Source organism: Canis lupus, chromosome 6 (genome assembly GCF_048164855.1).
Source record: "Canis lupus baileyi chromosome 6, mCanLup2.hap1, whole genome shotgun sequence".
NCBI classification, from domain to species: domain Eukaryota; kingdom Metazoa; phylum Chordata; class Mammalia; order Carnivora; family Canidae; genus Canis; species Canis lupus.
This window is the reverse complement of record NC_132843.1, coordinates 38,366,675-38,388,463: the sequence shown is the minus strand read 5'-3', so window position 1 is coordinate 38,388,463 and position 21,789 is coordinate 38,366,675. Positions and strand designations below refer to the sequence as shown.

At 39.7% G+C, this 21,789-nt stretch overlaps 1 protein-coding gene and 1 pseudogene across 15 annotated transcripts in view; one reads left to right on the top strand and one right to left on the bottom strand.

Annotated features, from left to right (window-relative positions):
- Positions 1-21,789, top strand: part of NUP210L (nucleoporin 210 like) — an 82,338-nt gene that overhangs the window by 26,414 nt on the left and 34,135 nt on the right. For 14 of the 15 annotated variants that reach the window (XR_012032646.1, XR_012032645.1, XR_012032644.1 and 11 more), the window contains 5 exons: positions 2,678-2,876; positions 5,068-5,213; positions 11,677-11,898; positions 13,641-13,814; positions 17,887-18,079. Coding sequence is in view for 11 of the 15 variants with exons in the window: in XM_072829614.1 (XP_072685715.1) it covers positions 2,678-2,876; positions 5,068-5,213; positions 11,677-11,898; positions 13,641-13,814; positions 17,887-18,079 (934 nt within the window). In the remaining 4 variants the exon portion in view is untranslated. The remainder of the gene's footprint in view (positions 1-2,677; positions 2,877-5,067; positions 5,214-11,676; positions 11,899-13,640; positions 13,815-17,886; positions 18,080-21,789) is intronic. The other variant, XM_072829611.1, reaches the window with a different exon arrangement.
- On the bottom strand, positions 16,543-17,083 carry LOC140635289 (ubiquitin-ribosomal protein eL40 fusion protein-like; annotated as a pseudogene).

Here is a 21,789-nt window from a genome sequence, read left to right as displayed (position 1 = left end):
GTATGTTGGCAAATTGAACAGCAATAAAAAATAAATTTATTATTAAAAAAAATTCTTTGTAGTCCAAATTGGGTATTTGAAAATGAAGCTCAAATTCCATCTGGAAGTACATATTCCTAAATATTCCTGGACCAGGGTTGAATCCTACGTCACTTAATAGCAAGTTACTAAAAAAAAAAAAAAAAAAAAAAAAAAAAAGGCAAGTTACTGAATGGGTGTCTATGTTTCCTTGTCTCTAAAATAGGGATAATGATAGTATCTACCTCAAAGAGTTATTTTTTTTAACAATTTTTTTAAAGATTTTATTCATTTATTAATTAGAGACATAGAGAGAGAGAGAGGCAGAGACACAGGCAGAGGGAGAAGCAGGCTCCCTGCAGGGAGCCTGACCCTCAAAGGGTTACTGTCCAAATTAAATGAGATAATGTTTTACCTCAATGCTTGGAATATATTCATTCAATACTTAATGTTACCTATTTTTGTTATCATGTTTTGTCATTATCATATAATATGACTTTTTTTTTAAGATTTTATTTATTCATGAGAGACACACAGAGAGAGAGGCAGAGACACAGACAGAGGGAGATGCAGGTTTCCCATGAGGAGTCTGATGTGGGACTCGATCCTGGGACTCCGGGATCATGCCCCAAGCCGAAGGCAGATGCTCAAAAGCTGAGCCACCCAGGCATCCCATAATATGACTTTCATAGTAACTTTATTTCTGGTCTCATATTTGTCAGTCTTGTTTCTAAAAATGGAAAACTCCTTTTCACTATATTATATAACCATATTACTATTTTCCCCCTCATCTAATACATGTTTATGTATGTTGTTGTTCTCTGAAAAACTTAGTGTTTTGTTATCATTCATTGAACATTTACTGAGTACCCTTACCACCATACCAGGATCGTAGGACATTCAAAGAAATATTATATATCATCTCTACTTTAAACAATTTAAATTATGATAGTAAGATCTAGTCACATGAAGTTAAATAACACTAAGAAAATGACGTTGGGACACCTGGGTGGCTCAGCAGTTGAGCACCTGCCTTCAGCCCAGGGTGTGATCCTGGAGTCCCACATCGGGCTCCCTGCATAGAGCCTGCTTCTCCCTCTGCCTGTGTCTCTGCCATTCTCTCTCTCGCTGCCTCTCATGAATGAATAGGCAGAGGGAGAAGCAGGCTCCATGCAGGGAGCCCGATGTGGGACTCCAGCATCACACCCTGGGCTGAAGGCAGGTGCTCAACTGCTGAGCCACCCAGGGATCCCTGGAAGATTATTTTGGAGGTAGACTTAGATTTGATGCCTAGTGGGTTGGGGAAAAGTGAAGGATTTAGACATAGGCATTTCTAGCTTTGGCAGCTAGATGGATAGAAAACATAGAAAAAGAAAAAGAGGAAGATGATGAATTCAGTTTTGGATACATTTAGTGTGACTCACCTATGGTGCATCTGGGCGAATGTTAGTAATTGGAAATAGGGCTCTAAAGTACAACTGGAAGATTAGGACTGGAAATAAAAATTTGGAATTATCAGCATATGGTTGGTCATTGAAATTTTGGAACCAGATAAGATTTCCCAGGAAGAGCATATGGTCAGAAGAGAAGATGAACTCTGAGGAATAGGTGCCGTTATAAGGGACATAGAACAAGATGAAGTAGCAGAAGGAGCTTAGAAAGCGACAGAAAAAAGCTATCCCTTTGGGCAGCCATAACAAAATACCATGGATCAATGGCATATATACAACCTAAATGCATTTATCATAGTTTTGGAGGCTGGCAATTCCAAAATCCTGGCACCAGCAGGTTTGGTGTCTGGTGAGGGAAAATTCGTGCGTCATGGAAAGCTGTCTTTTTGCTGCATCCTCACGGTGGAAGGGCTGCAGAACTCTCTGGGGTCTCTTTTATAAAGGCACTAGTTTCATTTATGACCTAATCACCTCCCAAAGGCCTTGCCTCCTAAAACCATCATATTGGGAGTTTAGGATTTCAACATAGGAATTTGAGGGGGGGACACAAACATTCAATCTATAGCAAAGACAAAAGATTTTTTTTTAAGATACCAAGAAAGAGGAAGTGCTCTGTATCTGAAGTCAGCAAACTTTGTTCCTAAAGGGCCAGATAGATAGTAAATATGTTAGTGTCTATAGACCTATAGACATATACTCTCATATTCTTATTTATTGTTTATTATAAAACCTTTTAAGAAAGTAAAAATGGGTGGCCCAGTCAGTTGAGTATCTGCCTTTTGCCCGGGTCTTGATCTCAGGGTCCTGGGATGGAGCCCCATAGCTGGCTCCGTCCTCAGAAGGGAATCTGCTTCTTCCTTTACCTCTGCCCCCTGCTTTTGCTCTCCCTCCTTCTCTTTGCCAAGTAAATAAATAAACTCTTTTTTTTTAAATGTAAAAACCATTCACTTACAAAAACTAAGAAAATTGGGCACTGGCCATCATTTGGAAGACTCCTGCTGTATGGTGTCAGATGCTGTAGAGGAATCAATTGATGGAGGAATGAAATGAATGACATGCTCAAGCACCCAACCCCCCAACACACACATGGTATATGATACATATTTTTATATATAAAATATATGTGTGTATTCAAATATTTAAGAAATGTTTTCTTCTAAGATTTTCCTAACATAACTTTGTTGGAAGATTAATTTTTTTCTCCCCAGATATATGTCTTGAAACTGAACAAAATGGAACTGTTACCATTTCATGCTGATGTGGAGATTGGCCAGATTATAGAAGTCCCCATTGCAATGTATCATGTAAATAAGGAGACCAAAGAAGTCATTGTGTTCAGTGACTGCTCTCATTTATTATTGGATCTGAACATGGATAAGCAAGGAGTTTTTACTCTTCTCAAGGAAGGTACGAGTAGGTCTTTTATTTTGTCCTTTCTTTGTCATTGAATGAGAGGACCAGTCATCAGTTCAGAAACTACAAATTATAATCTAAATTTACATATTACCTTTCTTTATAATACTTCTATTTATTCTGTCAACTGCCTTGTAATGTAATTTAAAAACAAAAGCCCAGAAATTGAAAACATGTTCAGAGAAGTGTTGTGGCTGTTCCTTCAGCTCAAATGAAGGTCTTGAGCTCTTTTCTTATTTATTTATTTGTTTGTTTGTTTATTTGTTTATTTATTTATTTATTTTTAAGATTTATTTATTTATTCATTCAGAGAGAGCGAGAGAGAGGCAGAGACACAGGCAGAGGGAGAAGCAGGCTCCATGCAGGAAGCCCGATGTGGGACTCGATCCTGGGTCTCCAGGATCACACCCCGGGCTGCAGGCGGCGCTAAACCGCTGCGCCACCGGGGCTGCCCTCTTCTTTATTTAATACATATATCATACCTCTTTCTAGGATGGATGTGGTGCCATTATTAAATTTATTCAAAGAAAGAATCTTTGTTTTTTCTTTTTTTAAGATTTTATTTATTTGACACATAGAGCGAGAGAGAATGAGCAAGGGGGGAGAGGCAGAGGAAGAGAGAAAGAGGCAGAGTCCCTGCTGAGCAGGAAGCCAGATGTGAGGCTCCATCCCAGGACTCCAGAGATTATGACCTGAGCCAAAGGCAGATGCTTAGCCAATTCAGCTACCCAGGCACCCCCCAAAAATATCTTTTTCTAATAAAAGGAGAATGTGAACAAGCTATCCATGAAGACCAATATTATTTTCTGTTATTGAATGTCTGTGTGATCCTGATTACCATTGTTTTTTTGAATTTTTGTTTTTGTTTTAAGGATTTTATTTATTTATTAATGAGAGACAGAGAGAGAGAGAGAGAGAGAGAGGCAGAGACACAAGCAGAGGGAGAAGTAGGCTCCATGCAGGGAGCCTGATGTGGGACTCGATCCCCAGACTCCAGGATCATGCCCTGGGCGGAAGGCAAGCTCTAAACCGCTGAGCCACCCGGGCTGCCCTTACCATTGTTTTTTAATCAGTAATAATAGTAGTAGTAGTAGCATCTAACATTTACTTAGTATTTGCTATTTACTGTAACTTGAACTTCTGCCTTGCCCTTGCTAAGTATAATCTCTCTTATCTCTGTTCTCTGGGTATGTCTCCTAATTTTTATGCCCTCACTATTTCTCACCTAGAATAGAACAATATCCTCCTAACTGTTGCTCACCTTTGATAATCCGTGGCTACCAGATGGACCTTCATGAAGCTCACTTTCAGTATTACTTTTTCTGCTCAAAAAATGTGAGGGGGTTCTCATTGCCAGTGGAGTAGAGCTAAAGTCCTTTTAGTTTAATGTTCAAGGTCTCTACAAGATAACCCAATCTATTTTTCTTTCTTTCTTTTTTTCCAATCTATTTTTCATAACTACTTCATACTTGGGTTTCCTTTATATGTGGCTCCAGCTAAACAAACTATTTAAGTTAAAATTTCCTGTATTGCTCCTTTATATACTCATGTGTATATCATTATATTTCTATCTTTGCTCATTCATCAATTTGAGATACTGTCTTCTATGTATCTGAATCTTCCATGATCTCTCCAACTAGAAGTAACCTGTTTCCTAGACCTCTATACTGCTTATCATTTTCTACTATTAATTTTTAAAAATTTTTTTTAATTTTTAATTTTTTAAAAGGTTTTATTTATTCATGAGAGACACAGACATAGGTAGAGACATAGGCCGAGGAAGAAGCAGGCTCCCAGAGGGAGTCCGACACGGACCCGATACCAGGACCCCAGGATCACAACCTGTGCTGAAGGCAGATGCTCAACCACTGAGTCACCCAGGCATCCCATTATACCTTAATTTATGTAAATGTTCACTCTCCCTTAGCCTTGAAGTTGGGATCTTTGCTTATGTTTGTATCCTCACTGAACATAAAATTGTGTCTTACGTTCTTACTTGATATATATCTGTTAATAAAAGGAACAGATGTTTATATTGATATGATATAAACAATTGAGGCCTAGTAGTTAATGTATGAAATCAAGATGTTTCTTAATGTATTAAAATTCTTATATTTCTGTAGATTGATCCCCTTGAGAACTGACTGCTTATTACTGTAATGAAGTCATGTTTTTTGATTTGCAGGTATTCAAAGACCTGGACCAACACACTGCTCTAGTACACATATAGCAGCCAAGTCTTTAGGCCATACCCTGGTCACAGTGAGTGTGACTGAGTCTGAAGAGTACTTGGAGAGCAGTGCCACATTTGCTGCTTATGAACCCCTAAAGGTGAGATGTTTTATGGTTATATTTGTGTTCTCTTTATTTACCACTCTCGTTTTTATATCTAAAGTTATCAAACCTGAGTATCAGGGAGTTTACTCCCTCATGTTTCTACCACAGGAATATCTTTAGGTTGCTTTTGTTTGTTTTGTTTTGTTTTTTAAAAAGATTTTATTTATTTATTCATGAGAAACACAGAGAGAAAGGCAGAGACATAGGCAGAGGGAGAAGCATGCTCCCTGCGGGGAGCCCGATGTGGGACTTGATCCCAGGACCCCAGGATCACGACCTGAGCTGAAGGCCGATGTCAACTGCTTGAACCACCCAGGTGCCCCGAATATCTTTAAGTTGTGTCAGCAAGCTTTAGATATTCCCCGTTTATTTCTTCTTTTTTACTGAAGTATAAAATATGCATATAGTAAGGTATATAAAGTACGCCACTCTTAAGATACTATTTGAATTTTTACATGTGCATATGTCACTGTTAACACGATGCTGAATAAAATATTGGATATTAGGATGGTCTCTTTTGAAGAACTCTGAAAGAGAACTATTCTAGAGAGGGAGATTTGTCATCTTTAATCTTTATACTTAAGGATTTTCAGCACAACAGTCATTATTTAGGGCCTAAGGATTAGTCCATTATGATTCAGACATTATGACAGGTAGCAGTTCAAAACAAAAGTAAAGCCTGGTATCTGTTCATATTTGAATCCTTCAGGAGCTAGAATTGATGTCTACAAATTCTTGCTGGTAGAGCCTGGCAAATCTTGAATCAGGGTCTTTTGAGATAAGGAGTCACCCTTGGGGGAAAAATTAACACTAATGAAAGAAGCAAGGTAAGTTATTAATTTTAAAGCTTGCGGGACACCTGGGTGGCTCAGTGGTTGAGCCTTCAGCTCAGGGTGTGATCGGGTCATCAGGCTCCCTGTATGGAGCTGGCTTCTCCCTCTGCCTATGTATGTCTCTCCTTCTCTCCCTGTCTCATGAATAAATAAATAAAATCTTAAAAAAATTTTTAAAGCCTTGCATTTTGAGTTGGCCTTACTGCACATTATGCAGCATTAAGTATTAAACATCCAGTTCAAGCATATTTCATTTGTTCTCAGTGGATGAATCATCCTAGTTGCCTAGTTCAGTGAAAGTACTTGGCTGTGACTCATTGTCATTTCATTAGGTTTTTTATTTTATGATTATTCCCAGCCTTATTTTATATTTATTGAGTATCTACAGATCATATCTCCCCTGGATGAAAACCACCCTTAAAAGAAAGGAAATAAGATGATGATTTTCCTTCTATATGTAGTGCTTTGGTTGTATGTTTCCCCCCTACCTGCTTAAAAGGATATATGCTTTCTGCCTTTATTTAATCAGTATTATGTTTCAGTACATGGTATAGTTTTCAATTTGTCCTTTTACGTATCAGTCCAATTCAGTTGGTCTGGTTAATTTTGGACTATGTATCTAGGATAAAGGAATGATTTCTGTCTTGTTTTCTGAGGAAGGCCTTTTGTGAAACCTCTAATTGTGTTTCTTCTATTAGAGGGTTGTATGGCACACTGTACGATGCCTTTTTGTAATGCCCAATATACTCTACCTATTCAAATCTGTTTTTCCCAGACTGTGAGTTCTACTGTGAGGCAAAACCTTATTTGACTTGTTACTACTATATCCCCAATGGGCCATCAATGAATAATTGTTGAATTAAGTTATATAGACACACATTATTTAAGAGAATACTGCCATCAGACATAGGAATGTTTAATTTTAATAGTATTCAAGAATAAACTTGCCCAGTTCAGGAAAGAAATACTAAGGCATGGTTTATTTACATCTTTAGAATGATTGCTGAAACTCTATACTTCATTTTGCAACTTAGTCACTGTGTACTACATGAAAATCACCTTCACTTTGATGTTCTCCTAAAACACATTTGCTCATTTGTAATAGGATCCGATTTCTCTGGATACTGGAGTAAATAATACCAATCTTGACTATACTCTTAGGTGAGAGTTCTTTGAGAAATAGGATGAAGTATATAGCTGTATTATATTTTTATCTTTAGGATAAAAGTTCTTTGCTAACTTAATAAAATATCCATTTAATGGATAAATTTTTAGAAACCTACAATCTTCCTGGGGTGCCTGGGTGGCTTAGTCAGTTAAGTGTCCAACTCTTGATTTTAGCTCAGGTCAGGATCTCAGGGTTGTGAGACTAAGCCATGTATCAGGCTCTGTGCTCAGCAGGGAGTGTGCTGATTCTCTCTCCCTCTGCCCCTCTCCCCCTTCTTTCTAAAATAAATGAATCAAATCAATCAATCAATCAATCAATCAATCAATACAATACAATACGTCTTCCAGAACTGAATCAGGAAGAAATAGAAAATCTGAACAGACTGATTGCTAATCAGTAATCAAAAAACTGCCAAGACAAAAGTCCAGGGCCAGATGCATTCACAGGTGAATTCTACCAAACTTTTAAAAAAGAGTTAATAGCTATTCTCCTCAAACTATCCCAAAAAATAGAAAAGGAAGGAAAGCTTCCAAATACATCCCACAAGGCCAGCATTACCCTGATACCAAAACTAGATAAAGGACACCATAAAGAAAGAAAATTACAGGCCAGTATCACAGATGAACATAGCTGCAAAAGTCCCCAACAAAATATTAGCAAACCACCTACAACAATATATTAATTAAAAGGATCATGGGACGCCTGAGTGGCTCAGCAGTTAAGCGTTTGCCTTCCAGCTTAGGGCATGATCCTGGAGTCCTGGGATCGAGTCCCACATTGGGCTCCCTGCATGTAGTGTGCTCTCTCTGCCTTTCTCTCTGTGTGTCTCTAATGAATAAATAAATAAAATCTTAAAAAAAAAAAAAAAAAAAAAAAAAAAAAGGAGGGCAGCCCGGGTGGCTCAGTGGTTTAGTGCCTGCCTTTGGCCTAGGGTGTGATCCTGGGGACTCGGGATCAAGTCCCACATCAGGCTCCCTGCATGGAGCCTGCTTCTCCCTCTGCCTGTGTCTCTGCCTCTCTCTTTCTCTCTGTCTCTGTCTCTCTCTCTCTCTCTGTGTATCTCTCATAAATAAATAAATAAAAACTTAAAAAAAATGATTCACTGCTATCAAATGGGATTTATTCCAGGAAAGCAAGGATGATTCAATATTCACAAATCAATCAATGTGATTTACTACATCAACAAAACAAATTATAAAAATCATGATTATCTCAACAGATGCAGAAAAAGCATTTGATAAAATTCAACATCTATTAATGATAAAAACTCTCAAGATTTAGAGGTAACATGCCTCAACACATTAAGGACCATATTTGAAAAAGCCACAGATAACATCATACTCAATAGTGAAAACTCAGAGCTTTTCCTCTAAGATCAGAACAAGACAAGAATGTTCACTCTCCCCACTTTTATGGAACATAGTATTGGAAGTCTTAGCTGTTGCAATCAGACAGTGAAAAAGAGACAAAAGGCTTCCATTTGGTAAAGAAGCTAAACTATCACATTTTGCAGAGGACATGATACTACACATAGGAAATCCTAAAGACTCCACCAAAAAAATATTAGAAGTAATAAATTAATTAGTAAAGTTGCAGGATACAAAATTAATACCCAGAAATCAGTGATGTTTCTATGCACTAATAATGAAGTAGCAGAGAGAGAAATTAAGAAAATTAACATCATTTATAATTATACCAAAAAGAATTTAAATGCCTGGAAATAAATTTAATCAAGGAGGTGAAAGACCTATACTCTGAAAACTATAAAACATTGATGAAAGAAATTGAAGATGACAAAAATGGAAAGATAGCCCATGCTCATGGATTGGAAGAATTAATATTGTTAAAATGTCCATATTAGCCAAAGCAATCTATAGATTCATTGCAATCCCTATCAAAATGCCAACAGCATTTTTCATGAAACCAGAAAAAATACTAAAATTTGTATGGAACTACAAAAGATCCCAAATAACTGAAGCAATCCTGAGAAAGAAGAACAAAGCTTGGAAGTATCACAATCCCAGATTTCAATATATGTTACAATGCTATAATAATCCAAATAGTATGGAACTGACGCAAAAATAGACACATAGGTCAATGCAACAGGCTAGAGATCTCAAAAATAAACCCATGATTATATGATCAATTAATCTTCAACAATCATGGCAAGAATATACAATAGGGAAAGGACAGTCTCTTCCATAAATGGTGCTGGGAAAACGACATCTGCATGATGCAAAAGAATGAAATTGGACCACTTTCTAACACCATACGCAGAAATAAACACAAAATGGATTAAAGACCTAAATAAGGCCTTAAATTATAAAAATCCTAGAAGAGGGGTTTCCTGGGTGGCTCAGTGGTTTAGCACCTGTCTTCGGCCCAGGGTGTGATCCTGGAATCCTGGGATCGAGTCCTGCACCGAGCTTCCTGCATGGAGCCAGTTTCTCTCTGTGCCTGTGTCTCTGCTTCTCTCTTTCTCTGTCTCTCATGAATAAATAAATAAAATCTTAAAATCTTAAAAAAAAATCCTAGAAAAGAACATAGGCAGTAATTTCTCTGACATTAGCCAATGACATTGAACATTTTTCTAGCTGTCTCCTGAGGCAAGGGAAACAAAAGCAAAAATAAACCTTTGGAAAAACAAACAAAAAACCCCATTGGGACTACATCAAAATAAAAAGCCTTTGCACAGTGAAAGAAACCAACAACAAAACAAAAGGTAACCTATGGAATGGGAACAGATAATGATACATCTAATGAGGGTTTAATATCCAAAATATATGAAGAACTTACACATCTCAACACTAAAAAACTAAGTCCAATAAAAAAATAGGCAGGGCACCTGGGTGGCTCAGGGGTTGAGCATCTGCCTTCAATTCAGGTTGTGAGCCTAGGGTCCTGGGATCAAATCCTATATCAGGCTCCCCACAGGGAGCCTGCTTCTCCCTCTACCTATGTCTCTGCCTCTCTCTGTGTGTCTCTCTTGAATAAATACATAAAATCTTTAAAAAATAATAAAAATAAATAAATAGGCAGAGAACCTGAAGAGACATTTTTCCAAAGAAGACACACAGATGGCCAACACATGAAAACATGCTCAGCATCACTCATCATCAGGGAAATGCAAATCAAAACCACAACGAGATCATTTCACACCTGTGTCAGAATGGCTAAAATGAAAGAAGAAACAGCAAGTGTTGGTGAGGATCTGGAGAAAAAGGAACCCTTGTGCACTGTTGGTGGGAATGTACATTGCGGCAGCCACTCTGGAAAACAGTATTGTGGTTCCTCATAAAACTGAAATAGAGCTATCATATGATCTAGTAATTCCACTACTGAGTATTTAACCAAAGAAAATGAAAACACTAATCTGAGAAGATGTAAGCATCCTATGTTTATGGCAGCATTATTTACAATAGTCAAGATGTGTATGGAAGCAGCCCAAAAGTCCCATTGGTAGATGAGCGGGTAAGGAAGATGTGTGTATATGTACACACACAGAGAGAGGAATATTACACAGCCATAAAAAGATGAGATCAAACCATTGTGACAACAGGGATGGGCCTATATGGTATTATGCTAAGTGAAATAAGTCAGACTGAGGAAGACCAGTGATTCCATACAACTTCACTCATATGTGGAATTAGAAAAACAAAACCAATGAATAAATAAACAAAATGCACAATCAGTCCCAAGAACAAACTGATGGTTACCAGATTGAGGGGGGAGGTGGATGGGCAAAATGAATGAAGGGGAGTGGGACATATGAGCTTCTAGTTATGGAATGAATTAAGTCATGGGAATAAAAGTCACTGCATAGGGAACATAATGGTACTGTAATAGTGTGGTACAGGGACAGAGGGTAGCTAGACTTCTGAGAACAGCATAACAGATGTCAAATCTCTGTGTCATACATGTGAAACTAATATTGTGTGTCACCTATATTCAGATTTTTAAAAAAATCTCCATTTAAAATGCTTATACAGTTACTTGTTCAATACCGCTTATGTGCCCAACATTGTAGTAAATCCCAATAAGGAAGAGACAGTCTCTTTTAAAATACAGGTAAAAGATATTCTTTTCTCTGAATAATTTTAGATAATAGCATAAGAATTATTATACATGTGAAACATTAGATACCTTCAAACAGCTTTAGGAGATGAATTAGTATACAGTGAATAGTAGAGATGAGTATTATAAGAGGATGTGGAAGTGGTTGTGGTCTGGAATGATCAGATATTATTAGGTAAGGTAACACACAAGTTAGGCCTGAATGATAGGATCAAAATAAGTACAGAGGTTGAGAAACATCCAAGTGAGAGGCATCGTGTACATGTCTCCTGATTTGGAAATTAAGTCTAATGTCATTTTCAGCAATCAACCGGTTTTTTACTTTAGAAAACTGTTGAGTTCCCTGACCAATCAAGGATTCATTTCTTTGAATGCCAATCAGGCTGTAAACCCTGTGGAGGTGGCATTGGTGACATGGCAGTCTGTGAAGGAAATGGTATTTGAAGGGGGCCCCCGCCCATGGATCTTGGAGCCCTCTCGATTCTTTTTGGAGTTGAGCATGGAGAAGACAGAGAAAATTGAATTAACACAAGTTCGGCTGCCAGCCAAGAGAAAACAGAACCAGTATATCTACCGGGTCTTGTGCCTGGATTTAGGGGAACAAGTAAGTAGGAAAATGATATTTTTTGAACATTTGTTTTAGTCACTAAACTAAATATTCCAGTAATATTCCAAATCTTTTATACTTCTAGTCATTCCTTAAATATTCCAGTAATATTCCAAATCTTTTATACCTCTAGTCATTCCTTTTTAGATTCTAACAGATTTCATTTATAGACAGGAAAATACTTTTTTTCTTCCAAAATTTTATTTAAATTCTAGTTAATTAACATAGGAAAATTCTAATTATTGATTAAAGGGTTTTTTTTTAACTTTACTATCCTTTAAATATACTCAAAGATTTCACTCATTTGAGAATTCTGACAATCTGCCAAATGGCTCAAGATCTTTTTGTAGTAACGAACTTATTTCAATAAGTTCAATAAATTTCAACTTTATTACTATAATCCATTTGCTTGTTGTCTAGATTAGAGGATATATGGTTTCCCACTTCCAAAAAAATGCAAGGAAGGGAAAGGGAAAGTTGAAATGTCACTCTTAGCAGTTTTGATTGGTTAGCAATTGTGAGTGGTGAGCACTTTTGAAGAACCATTTAGATCTGCTATAAGATAGCAAGTGTGTTGCCCTTTATCAGTTGAATTAGTTTTATTATTTTAGAGGTAGTGATAGATCCACAGTTGTGCCCTGTTTCTTTACAGTTTGACCAGGTTGAGAATTCAGTGTATGACTGTATGGAACCAGCCCACAAGGAATCGATGTATGATTTTAACTTAGTAAGAACTGAGCTTCTTTTTTTTTTTAATTTTTTATTTATTTATTCATAGAGATGCAGAGAGAGAGAGAGAGAGAGAGAGAGAGAGAAAAGCAGAGACACAGGCAGAAGGAGAAGCAGGTTCCCTGCAGGGAGCCTGATGTGGGACTCATCCAGGGTCTCCAGGATCACACCCTGGGCTGCAGGCGGCACTAAACCGCTGCACCACCGGGGCTGCCCAAGAACTGAGCTTCTTTTTTAATGTCTTTTATGAACTTGGCTGGCTGTCAGCACTGTCAGAGTTGTCACTCCTGTTGGAGCCTTCTTGTCTTTTGTCTCCACATTCTGTTACTCATTTGGTGCTTCCACTAGAGACAGGTTGAAACACAAAATAGTTTTTCTACTTTTTGCCAACTGATAACAAAAGATTTGAAAGATTTGGTGGAGGGCAGCCTGTGGCTCAGCGGTTTAGTGCCTCCTTCAGCCCAGGGCCTGATCCTGGAGATTGGGGATCGAGTCCCATGTTGGGCTCCCTGCATGGAGCCTGCTTCTCCCTCTGCCTGTGTCTCTGCCTCTCTCTCTCTCTCTCTCATGAATAAATAAATCTTTTTTTAAATGGAAGATTTGGTGGAGAAAAAGACAAGTGATTGGTCAGAATTAGATTTTTAAAAAATATTTTCTTTGTTTATAAATTTCCATGATACCCTTGTTTGTCTTAGCCATGATCAAGAACTATGATGATTTTGGGCAGCCCCAGTGGCCCAGCGGTTTAACGCCGCCTTCAACCCAGGGTTTGACCCTGGAGACCCGGGATCGAGTCCCACATCGGGCTCCCTGCATGGAGCCTGCTTCTCCCTCTGCCTCTCTCTCTCTCTCTGTCTGTCATGAATAAATAAAATCTTTAAAAGAAAGAACTATGATGATTTTAATGTCCAGAAAGATCCTATACTAGAGTTTGAATAATTCTAACACATGTAGATTGGTACAACTGATGTCAACCCACAGTTGCCTCTTGCTCTGTTGTTTCCTTAAAGACTCTGACGTTCCGAATTGGAAATAACCCAGGTGTCCTGAACCCAAGTCCAGCTGTTGAGGCTGTACAGGTACGCTTCATGTGTGCCCACCCTGCCAGCATGTCAGTAACCCCAGTATACAGAGAGCCAGCTGGTGCCCAGCCTTGCCCTCTGCCACAGCACAATAAACAACTGGTAAGTACAATGCTTTCATCTAACTTGGTACTTTTGTCTTCTGTGCCTTACAGCTAAATGGTCTAAAGTATGTATAGCTTTTATCTTATTAAAGTTAAGGACACTTTTATTTGTTATTCTCTAACAGTGTCTGAAAAGAGATAATTAAACAGGTCAGAATTGGCTATACTTAGTGATTTAGTGAGTTTGCTTACTGTACGTAGGGATGTAGTCAGCTTGCAGTTATGGCAATAGACAGTGGAGATGTCTCTGAACTTCCAGATAGTTTGGATAATATCTTTCTCTACCAGATCTTTTATTGGCATTATTGGTAAGTAATAGAATCTATCTCCACTCCAAACCCATCATATAGAGTAATGATAAGTAATAGCATAGCTAGTAGGGGTTAAGGAAAAAATGAGTTTTCTAATTAGAAACTAGAACATCAGACTGTATACTAAATGAGGTGGGCTTTAATTATAAGCACAGGAGAATAGAAGTGCTTTCTTAGCCTGTACCGAACAATCAATTATTCCTTTTTACAGATGGAGAAACTGAGGCTCCTAGAGGTTGAATAATTATTCCAAAGGCATAAAGCTAAAACATAGCACAGTCTGACCGACTGCAAAGCACATTATTGACTTTTATACTATTCTTTTTTTTAAGATTATTTATTTATTTATTCATGAGAGACACACAGAGAGAAAAAGAGAGGTAGAGACACCAGCAGAGGGAGAAGCAGGGTCCACACAGGGAGCCCGACGTGGGACTTGATCCTGGATCCCCAGGATCACGCCCCCAGCCGAAGGTGGTGCTAAACTGCTGAGCCACCAGGGCTGCCCTTATTCTATCTTTTTATTTTAAAAGAACAAGAATTGGGGTGCCTGGGTGGCTCAGCAGTTTAGCGCCTGCCTTCAGCCCAGGGCGTGATCCTGGAGTCCCGGGATCGAGTCCCACATCAGGCTCCCTGCATGGAGCCTGCTTCTCCCTTTGCCTGTGTCTCTGCCTCTCTCTCTCTCTCTGTCTCTCATGAATAAATAAAAAAATCTTTAAAAAAATCTGTCATAAATAAATAAATAGGGGGATCCTTGGGTGGCGCAGCGGTTTGGCGCCTGCCTTTGGCCCAGGGCGTGATCCTGGACACCCAGGATCGAGTCCCACATCAGGCTCCCTGCATGGAGCCTGCTTCTCCCTCTGCCTGTGTCTCTGCCTCTCTCTCTCTCTCTCTGTGTGTGACTATCATAAATAAATAAAAATTTTTAAAAAAATAAATAAATAAACGAACAAGAATATGAGGTGTTACAGATTAAGGAACTCATTTTTTTCAGAACTAAATTCCACGTGAAGTATTATTTGAAGTTTGTAAATGATGTACTTTTTAAAAAGATTTATTTCAGAGAGAGAGAGACCACAGGTGGGAGGAACAGAGGAAGAGGGAGAGAGAAACTCAAGTAGACTCAGAGCTAAGCACGGAACCAGACTTGGGGCTCGATCCAGGACCCTGAAATCAGATCTAAGCTGAAACCAGCAGTGTTACACTCAACTGACTGTGCCATGCAGGCACCCCTATAAATGATTTACTTTTTAAAAAATCACTTAGATGGAGCAGAATAAAAGTTATCCATATAATTGTCATTCAGTGTCAAGTTTTTCATTTGAAATAATTTAAATTTATAGAAGATTTGCAAGAAAAGGAGCATCTCAGTGGCTCAGTCATTTGAGTGCCCAACTCTTTTTTTTAAGATTTTATTTATTTATTCATGAGAGAGAGAGAGAGAGAGGCAGAGACACAGGCAGACAGAGAAGCAGGCTGCATGCAAGGAGCCTGATGTGGGACTTGAACCTGGGAATCCAGGATCACACCTTGAGCCAAAGGCAGGCCCTCAACCGCTGAGCCACCCAGGTGTCCCTGAGTGCCCAACTCTTGGTTTTGGCTCAGGTCTGATCTCAGAGTCCTGGGATTGAGCACACATCAGGCTCAGCACTCAGCATGGAGTCAGTTTGAGATTCTCTCTCGTCCTCTCCCTCTGCTCCTCCTCCCAGCTCATACTCTCTTGCTCTCTCTCAAATAAACAAAATCTTTAAAAAAAAAATTGCAAGACATTTTTTTCTTAGAAATGTAAGGATTAATTTACAGTTGTAATTCTCCATACTTAGAATTTCTTCCTTAATAATTAAGTACAATTTGCATACTGTAAAATTTACCCTTTTAAAACTGTATAGGTAAGAGTTTTGCAGCCATTGCCACTGTTCAACTCCAGAATATTTTCATTTCCCCCCCAAAAAATGCACACCCAGTAGCAGTCACTTCCCCCCCAATCCCTCCACCCCAGCCCCTGGACCATATGTCTCTATGGATTTCATATAAATGGAATCATATATGTGGCCTTTGCAGCTAGCTTCTTTCATTTCCCATGTTTTCAAGATTCATTCATATTGTAGCATGAATGAGTACTGCATTCTTTTTTATGGCTTCATAATATTCCTTTGCATAGATATACATACTACATTTTGTTTGTCCATGTATCAATTGATGGATATAGGGGTGGTTCCCACTTTTTGGCTGTAACATAAGAATAATGCTGCCTGTGAACATTCATGCACACATTTTTGTATGAACATGTTTTCATTTCTTTTGAGTTCTACCTAGAGATGGAATTTCTTGGCATACGATAACTCAGTATTTAGCCTTTTGAAGAACCACCAGCTATTTTCCAGAGCAGCCACAGCATTTTACATTTCCTTTTTTTTTTTTTTTTCCAGTCAATGAAAGGGAAACTTTATTGAGCCCCCAGGACCTATTGAGGCTCGGGCAGGAGGCCACCCTGCGGGCAAAGGAAGAGCCGGTGGAGGGGCCTTATTTGACCTTCTTTTTGGGGCGCAGGTTGTTGGTGTGGCCGCACTTCTTGTGGCAGTTGACAGCGGGGTGCAGGCGAGCATAACACTTGCGGCAGATCATCTTGTTGCAGTTGTATTTCTGGGCCAGCTGGCGGAGTGAAGGCTTGATGATGCCACCTCGCAGGCGAAGCACCAAGTGCAAGGTGGACTCTTTCTGATATTGTAGTCTGACAGAGTTCGGCCATCTTCTAGCTGTTTGCCCGCAAAAATCAGACGCTGCTGGTCAGGTGGGATGCCCTCTTTGTCTTGGATTTTGGCTTTGACATTTTCAGTGGTGTCACTGGGCTCGACCTCAAGGGTGATAGTTTTGCCCATCAGGGTCTTCACAAAGAGCTGCATCTCTGTGTCTGGAGCGAACCCGCAAGGCTGCCGCCACCAAACCGCTCGCCCACCTCATTCCATTTTACATTTCCTAAGCGAGGGATGAGAATTCCAATTTTTCCACCTTTCCAACACTTGTTATTGTTTGTCATTTTGATATCACCTTCCTAGTGAGTGAGAAGTAGTATCTCGTGCTGGTTTTGATTTACATTTTTTTAAAGATTTTATTTATTCATGAGAGACACAGAGAGAGGCAGAGATGCAGGCAGAGGGAGATGCAGGCTCCATGCAGGGAGCCTGATGCAGGACTCAATCTCAGGACTCCAGGATCATGCCCTGGGCCAAAGGCAGGTGCTAAACCGCTGAGCCACCCAGGGATCCCCTTGATTTATATTTTCTAGTGATTAATGATGTTGTACCTTTTTCTGTGCTTATTGGCCATTTGTAAATCTTCTTTGGAGAGATGTTTATTCAAATCTTTCGTAAGGCAAATGGTGAATCCAGATGAGGTGTGTGTACTCATACTATTCTTTCAACATATTAGTAGGTTTGAAAATTATCAAAGAGGGGCACCTGGGCAGCTCAGTTAGTTGAGTGCACAATTCTTGGTTTCGGCTCAGGTCATGATCTCAAAGTCATAAAATCAAGCCCCACGTTGGGCTCCATGCTCAGCAGGTAGTCTGCTTGAGATTCTGCCTCTGTCCCTCCCCTCCTCCTCTCTCTCTCAAATAAAAAATAAATCTTAAAATTTTTTTTTCAAAGTAAAAAGACTGTGATAAAAATGAGCTCTAGCTTCAGGGGTATCTCACTGCCTCCTAAGCTACTGTTGGTTTCTTTCTTTTTTTTTTTTTTTCTTTTTTCTTTTTAAATGCAGATTCCTGTATCAAGCCTGAGGGACACAGTCCTGGAACTGGCAGTATTTGATCAACACAGGAGAAAGTTTGATAATTTCAGTTCACTAATACTGGAATGGAAATCCTCAAATGAAACACTAGCTCATTTTGAAAATTATAATTCAGTGGAGATGGTAGCAAAGGATGACGGCAGTGGCCAAACTCGGCTACATGGTATTATGGTGATTTACAAATCCTTTTACATATCTGCTAAATGTTTCTCCACTAAGTATTTCCCTTGCTTGGGTAACAGTTTATTTCAGATTTTATCATATCTCTCCTTTTATCTTTGATCATTGTATGTTTTAACAAACATAAATGTACATTTCTTGGTTGCAAAGCCAGGGTCTAGGATCCAACATTTCTCACAGGAACATAAAATTAAATTTTTAATGTATTGCCTCTTATTTGCCTAATATTACAAAAATTTCATTCATTTATTTAGAAAATATTTGTTGAGTGATTGCTCCATATAAGGCCCTGTTCTGGGTACCTGAAGATAGAATGGTACATGAGATAGTCATGGCCTCTGCCCTCATAGACTTTATATATATATATGTTTTAAAGATTTTATTTATTTATTTATTTTAGAGGAGGAGAGGGAGAGAATCTCAGGCAGGCTCCCTGCTAAGTGCAGAGCCCAATGTAAAGCTCAATCTCATGACACTAAGATCAGGATCTGATTAAAAACCAAGAGAGATGCTTAACTGACTGGGCCCCTTGGTTCCCCACTCATAGGCTTTAAATATTATAATTGTGTTAGGTGTTTTGAAGGAAAAATATGGGTTTAAGAGTCATAGCAGGAGGGATCCCTGGATGGCTCAGCGGCTTAGTGCCTGCCTTTGGTCCAAGGACATGATCCTGGAGACCCGGGATCAAGTCCCACATCGGGCTCCCTGCATGGGGCCTGCTTCTCCCTCTGCCTCTCTTTCTCTCTCTCTCTCTCTCTCTCTCTCTCTGTGTGTGTGTCTCTCCTGAATAAATAAATAAAATCTTAAAAAAAAAAAAAAAAAAGAGTCATAGCAGGAGAACCTAACTTAGTTTAGAACAGAGAAGGCTGGGCAGCCCTGATGGCGCAGCGGATTAGCGCCGCCTTCAGCCCAGGGCATGATCCCAGAGACCCGGGATCGAGTCCCACGTTGGGCTCCCTGCAGGGAGCCTGCTTCTCCCTCTGCCTGTGTCTCTGCCTTTCTCTCTCTCTCTCTCATGAATTAATAAATAAAATCTTTAAAAAAAAAAAAAAAAGAGTAAGTAGAAACAGCACACTGTCACATGTCATCAGCCCTCAAGCCTCGATTCACCAAAGCCGGTCACCCACGAAAACCAGACTCAGGGTGAATGAGCACTGCTCAAGGGCATGGGTACCAGCAGGCATGGTTCGCTGCAGGCCAATAGCATGGAAGTCTGCCACAGAGCAAAGAAGTGAAGAAGAAAGGGGTACAGAGGGCAACTTTTTTTTTTTTAAGAGTTTTATTTATTTATTCATGAAAGACCGAAAGAGGCAGAGACATAGGCAGAGGGAGAAGCAGGCTCCATGCAGGAAGCCTGATGTGGGACTAGACCCTGGGACTCCAGGATCACGCCCCGAGCTGAAGGCAGGTGCTCATCCGCTGTCCCACTCCCACAGAGGACAACTTTTAAATTTCTCACATGAGCATTTGGATGGAAGTATAACCATTCAAGGAGTAAGAAACACTAAAAGAGAAACAAGATTCAGCCTTCTCTACACCCACAGGGAGCTCACCCACAGGATGAGTCTAAGACCTTAGCTAGAGAACATGGCAGCATAAATACTATGTATATGTAATACTATAATACTTTAATATCAACAATATGGTACACTTAGTGTAAAAACCAGTAGCAAGGAGGGGTGCCTGGCCGGCTCTGTCAATGTGGCGTGTGACTCTTGATTTCAGGGTTGTGGGTTCAAGCCCCCCATTACGTGTAGAGATTACTTAAAAATCTAAAAAAAAAGGGGGGGGATAGCAAGGAAAGAGATGCTCCCTACATGCTGTAACATTCAACCACCAGATACCACCAGTGCTACTTTCTATTTTCTGGTTTCATCCCTTCCTCTAAATCCATCACTGTGTCTTCATCATGTCTGTCCCATGTTGCCACAGTAGCCTCCTGACTGACCTCTAATCTGTCCATACCACTACTATCTAGATAACCTTTCTAAAGTACAAATCTGAACCTCTTCCTTAAAATTCTTGTTTTGGGGTGCCTGGATGGCGCTGTTGGTTAAGCATCCCACTTGGTTTCAGCTCAGGTCTTGATCTTAGGGTCATGAATTTGAGCCCCCGCATTGGGCTCTGAGCTCAGTAGGGACTCAAGTTTTTCCCTCTCCCTCTGCCCCTCCTGCTTTCTGTGTGTTTGGCTACCATGTACTGAACTCCAATGATATGCCAAGCACTGCACTGAATACTTTATATGCATTTTCTTTAATTTTTTAAAAATATTTTATTTACTTACTCATGAGACACAGAGAGAGAGGCAGAGACACAGGCAGAGGGAGAAGCAGGCTCCATGCAGGGAGCCCGACATGGGACTTGATCCCGGGCCTCCAGGATCACACCCTGGGCTGAAGGTGACGCTAAACCGCCCAGCCACCCGGGCTGCCCTATATGCATTTCTTATATCATCCTTGTAACAGCCATGAGAGACTGACATTATTATTCCCATTATGTACGTTTGCTCACTCATCATTTATGTATTCTTACTGTATTCTAGGTATAGTTTTTTTTAAGATTTTATTTATTTATTTATGAGAGACAGAGACAGAGAGGCAGAGACCTAGGCAGAGGGAGAAGCAGGCTATCTGCAGGAGCTGGATGGTGGGACTCAATCCCAGACCCTGGGATCACGCCCTGAGTCAAAGGCAGACACTCAACTGCTGAGTGTCACAGGGGTCCCTCTAGTTTTAAGCTCTGAGATTACAACAGTAAAATACATGAAGCTGCAAGCTCTCTGACACCAAAGCCTATACTCTAAACCACTGATTGTACTATCACAACACTGCCCTTAGGGACTTCCTGTGTTTTTCAGGATAAAATTTATATGTTGTAGCTTAACATACCAACCCCTGCCTACCTCTTTGGCTTTACTTGCCCTTATTACCCTTGTATACCCTACATTTTTTTCACACTCAACAACTTTATTTATTTTTAAAAGATTTTAAAGATTGTACTGTTTTAAGTAATTTCTACATCCAGTATGGGGCTTGAACTGACAACCCCAAGATCAGAAGTCGCACACTATTTCCGCTGAGCTGGCTGGGCACCCCCACTCAACTACTTTGTATGTACATGTACTTAGTCATGACAAGGCTTGTCGTACCTCTTCCCTTTCATCTGTTTATGTTTTCTTTTCTTGCATCGTTGCTGGGCTTAAGTTCTCCTCTTGCCATCTGTGAGTTTTCTGTTCCTCTATATCACCAATCTAAGGAAAGCATTCATTTTCTTATGAATGTTCTGTACTTACTGCTGTAGTAGCACTCAATACATAGTATTGTAGTGTTGGTTTACCCCATAGTCACCATACTAAAGCTGCAGGCTTCTTGAAGCAAGGATTGTGTTTTCTTTCTTCATCTCTGCATCCTTTTTTTTTTTTTTTTTCCATCTCTGCATCCTAATTACCTGGCATAGTACCTGGCATATAGTAGCCTCTCAATAAATCCTTGTTTATGGATGGATGGGTGGATGGATTGATGGATGGATGGAGCATCATGAGAAACTCTCACATTGGGGATCCCTGGGTGGCGCAGCGGTTTGGCGCCTGCCTTTGGCCCAGGGCGTGATCCTGGAGACCCGGGATCGAATCCCACATCAGGCTCCCAGTGCATGGAGCCTGCTTCTCCCTCTGCCTGTGTCTCTGCCTCTCTC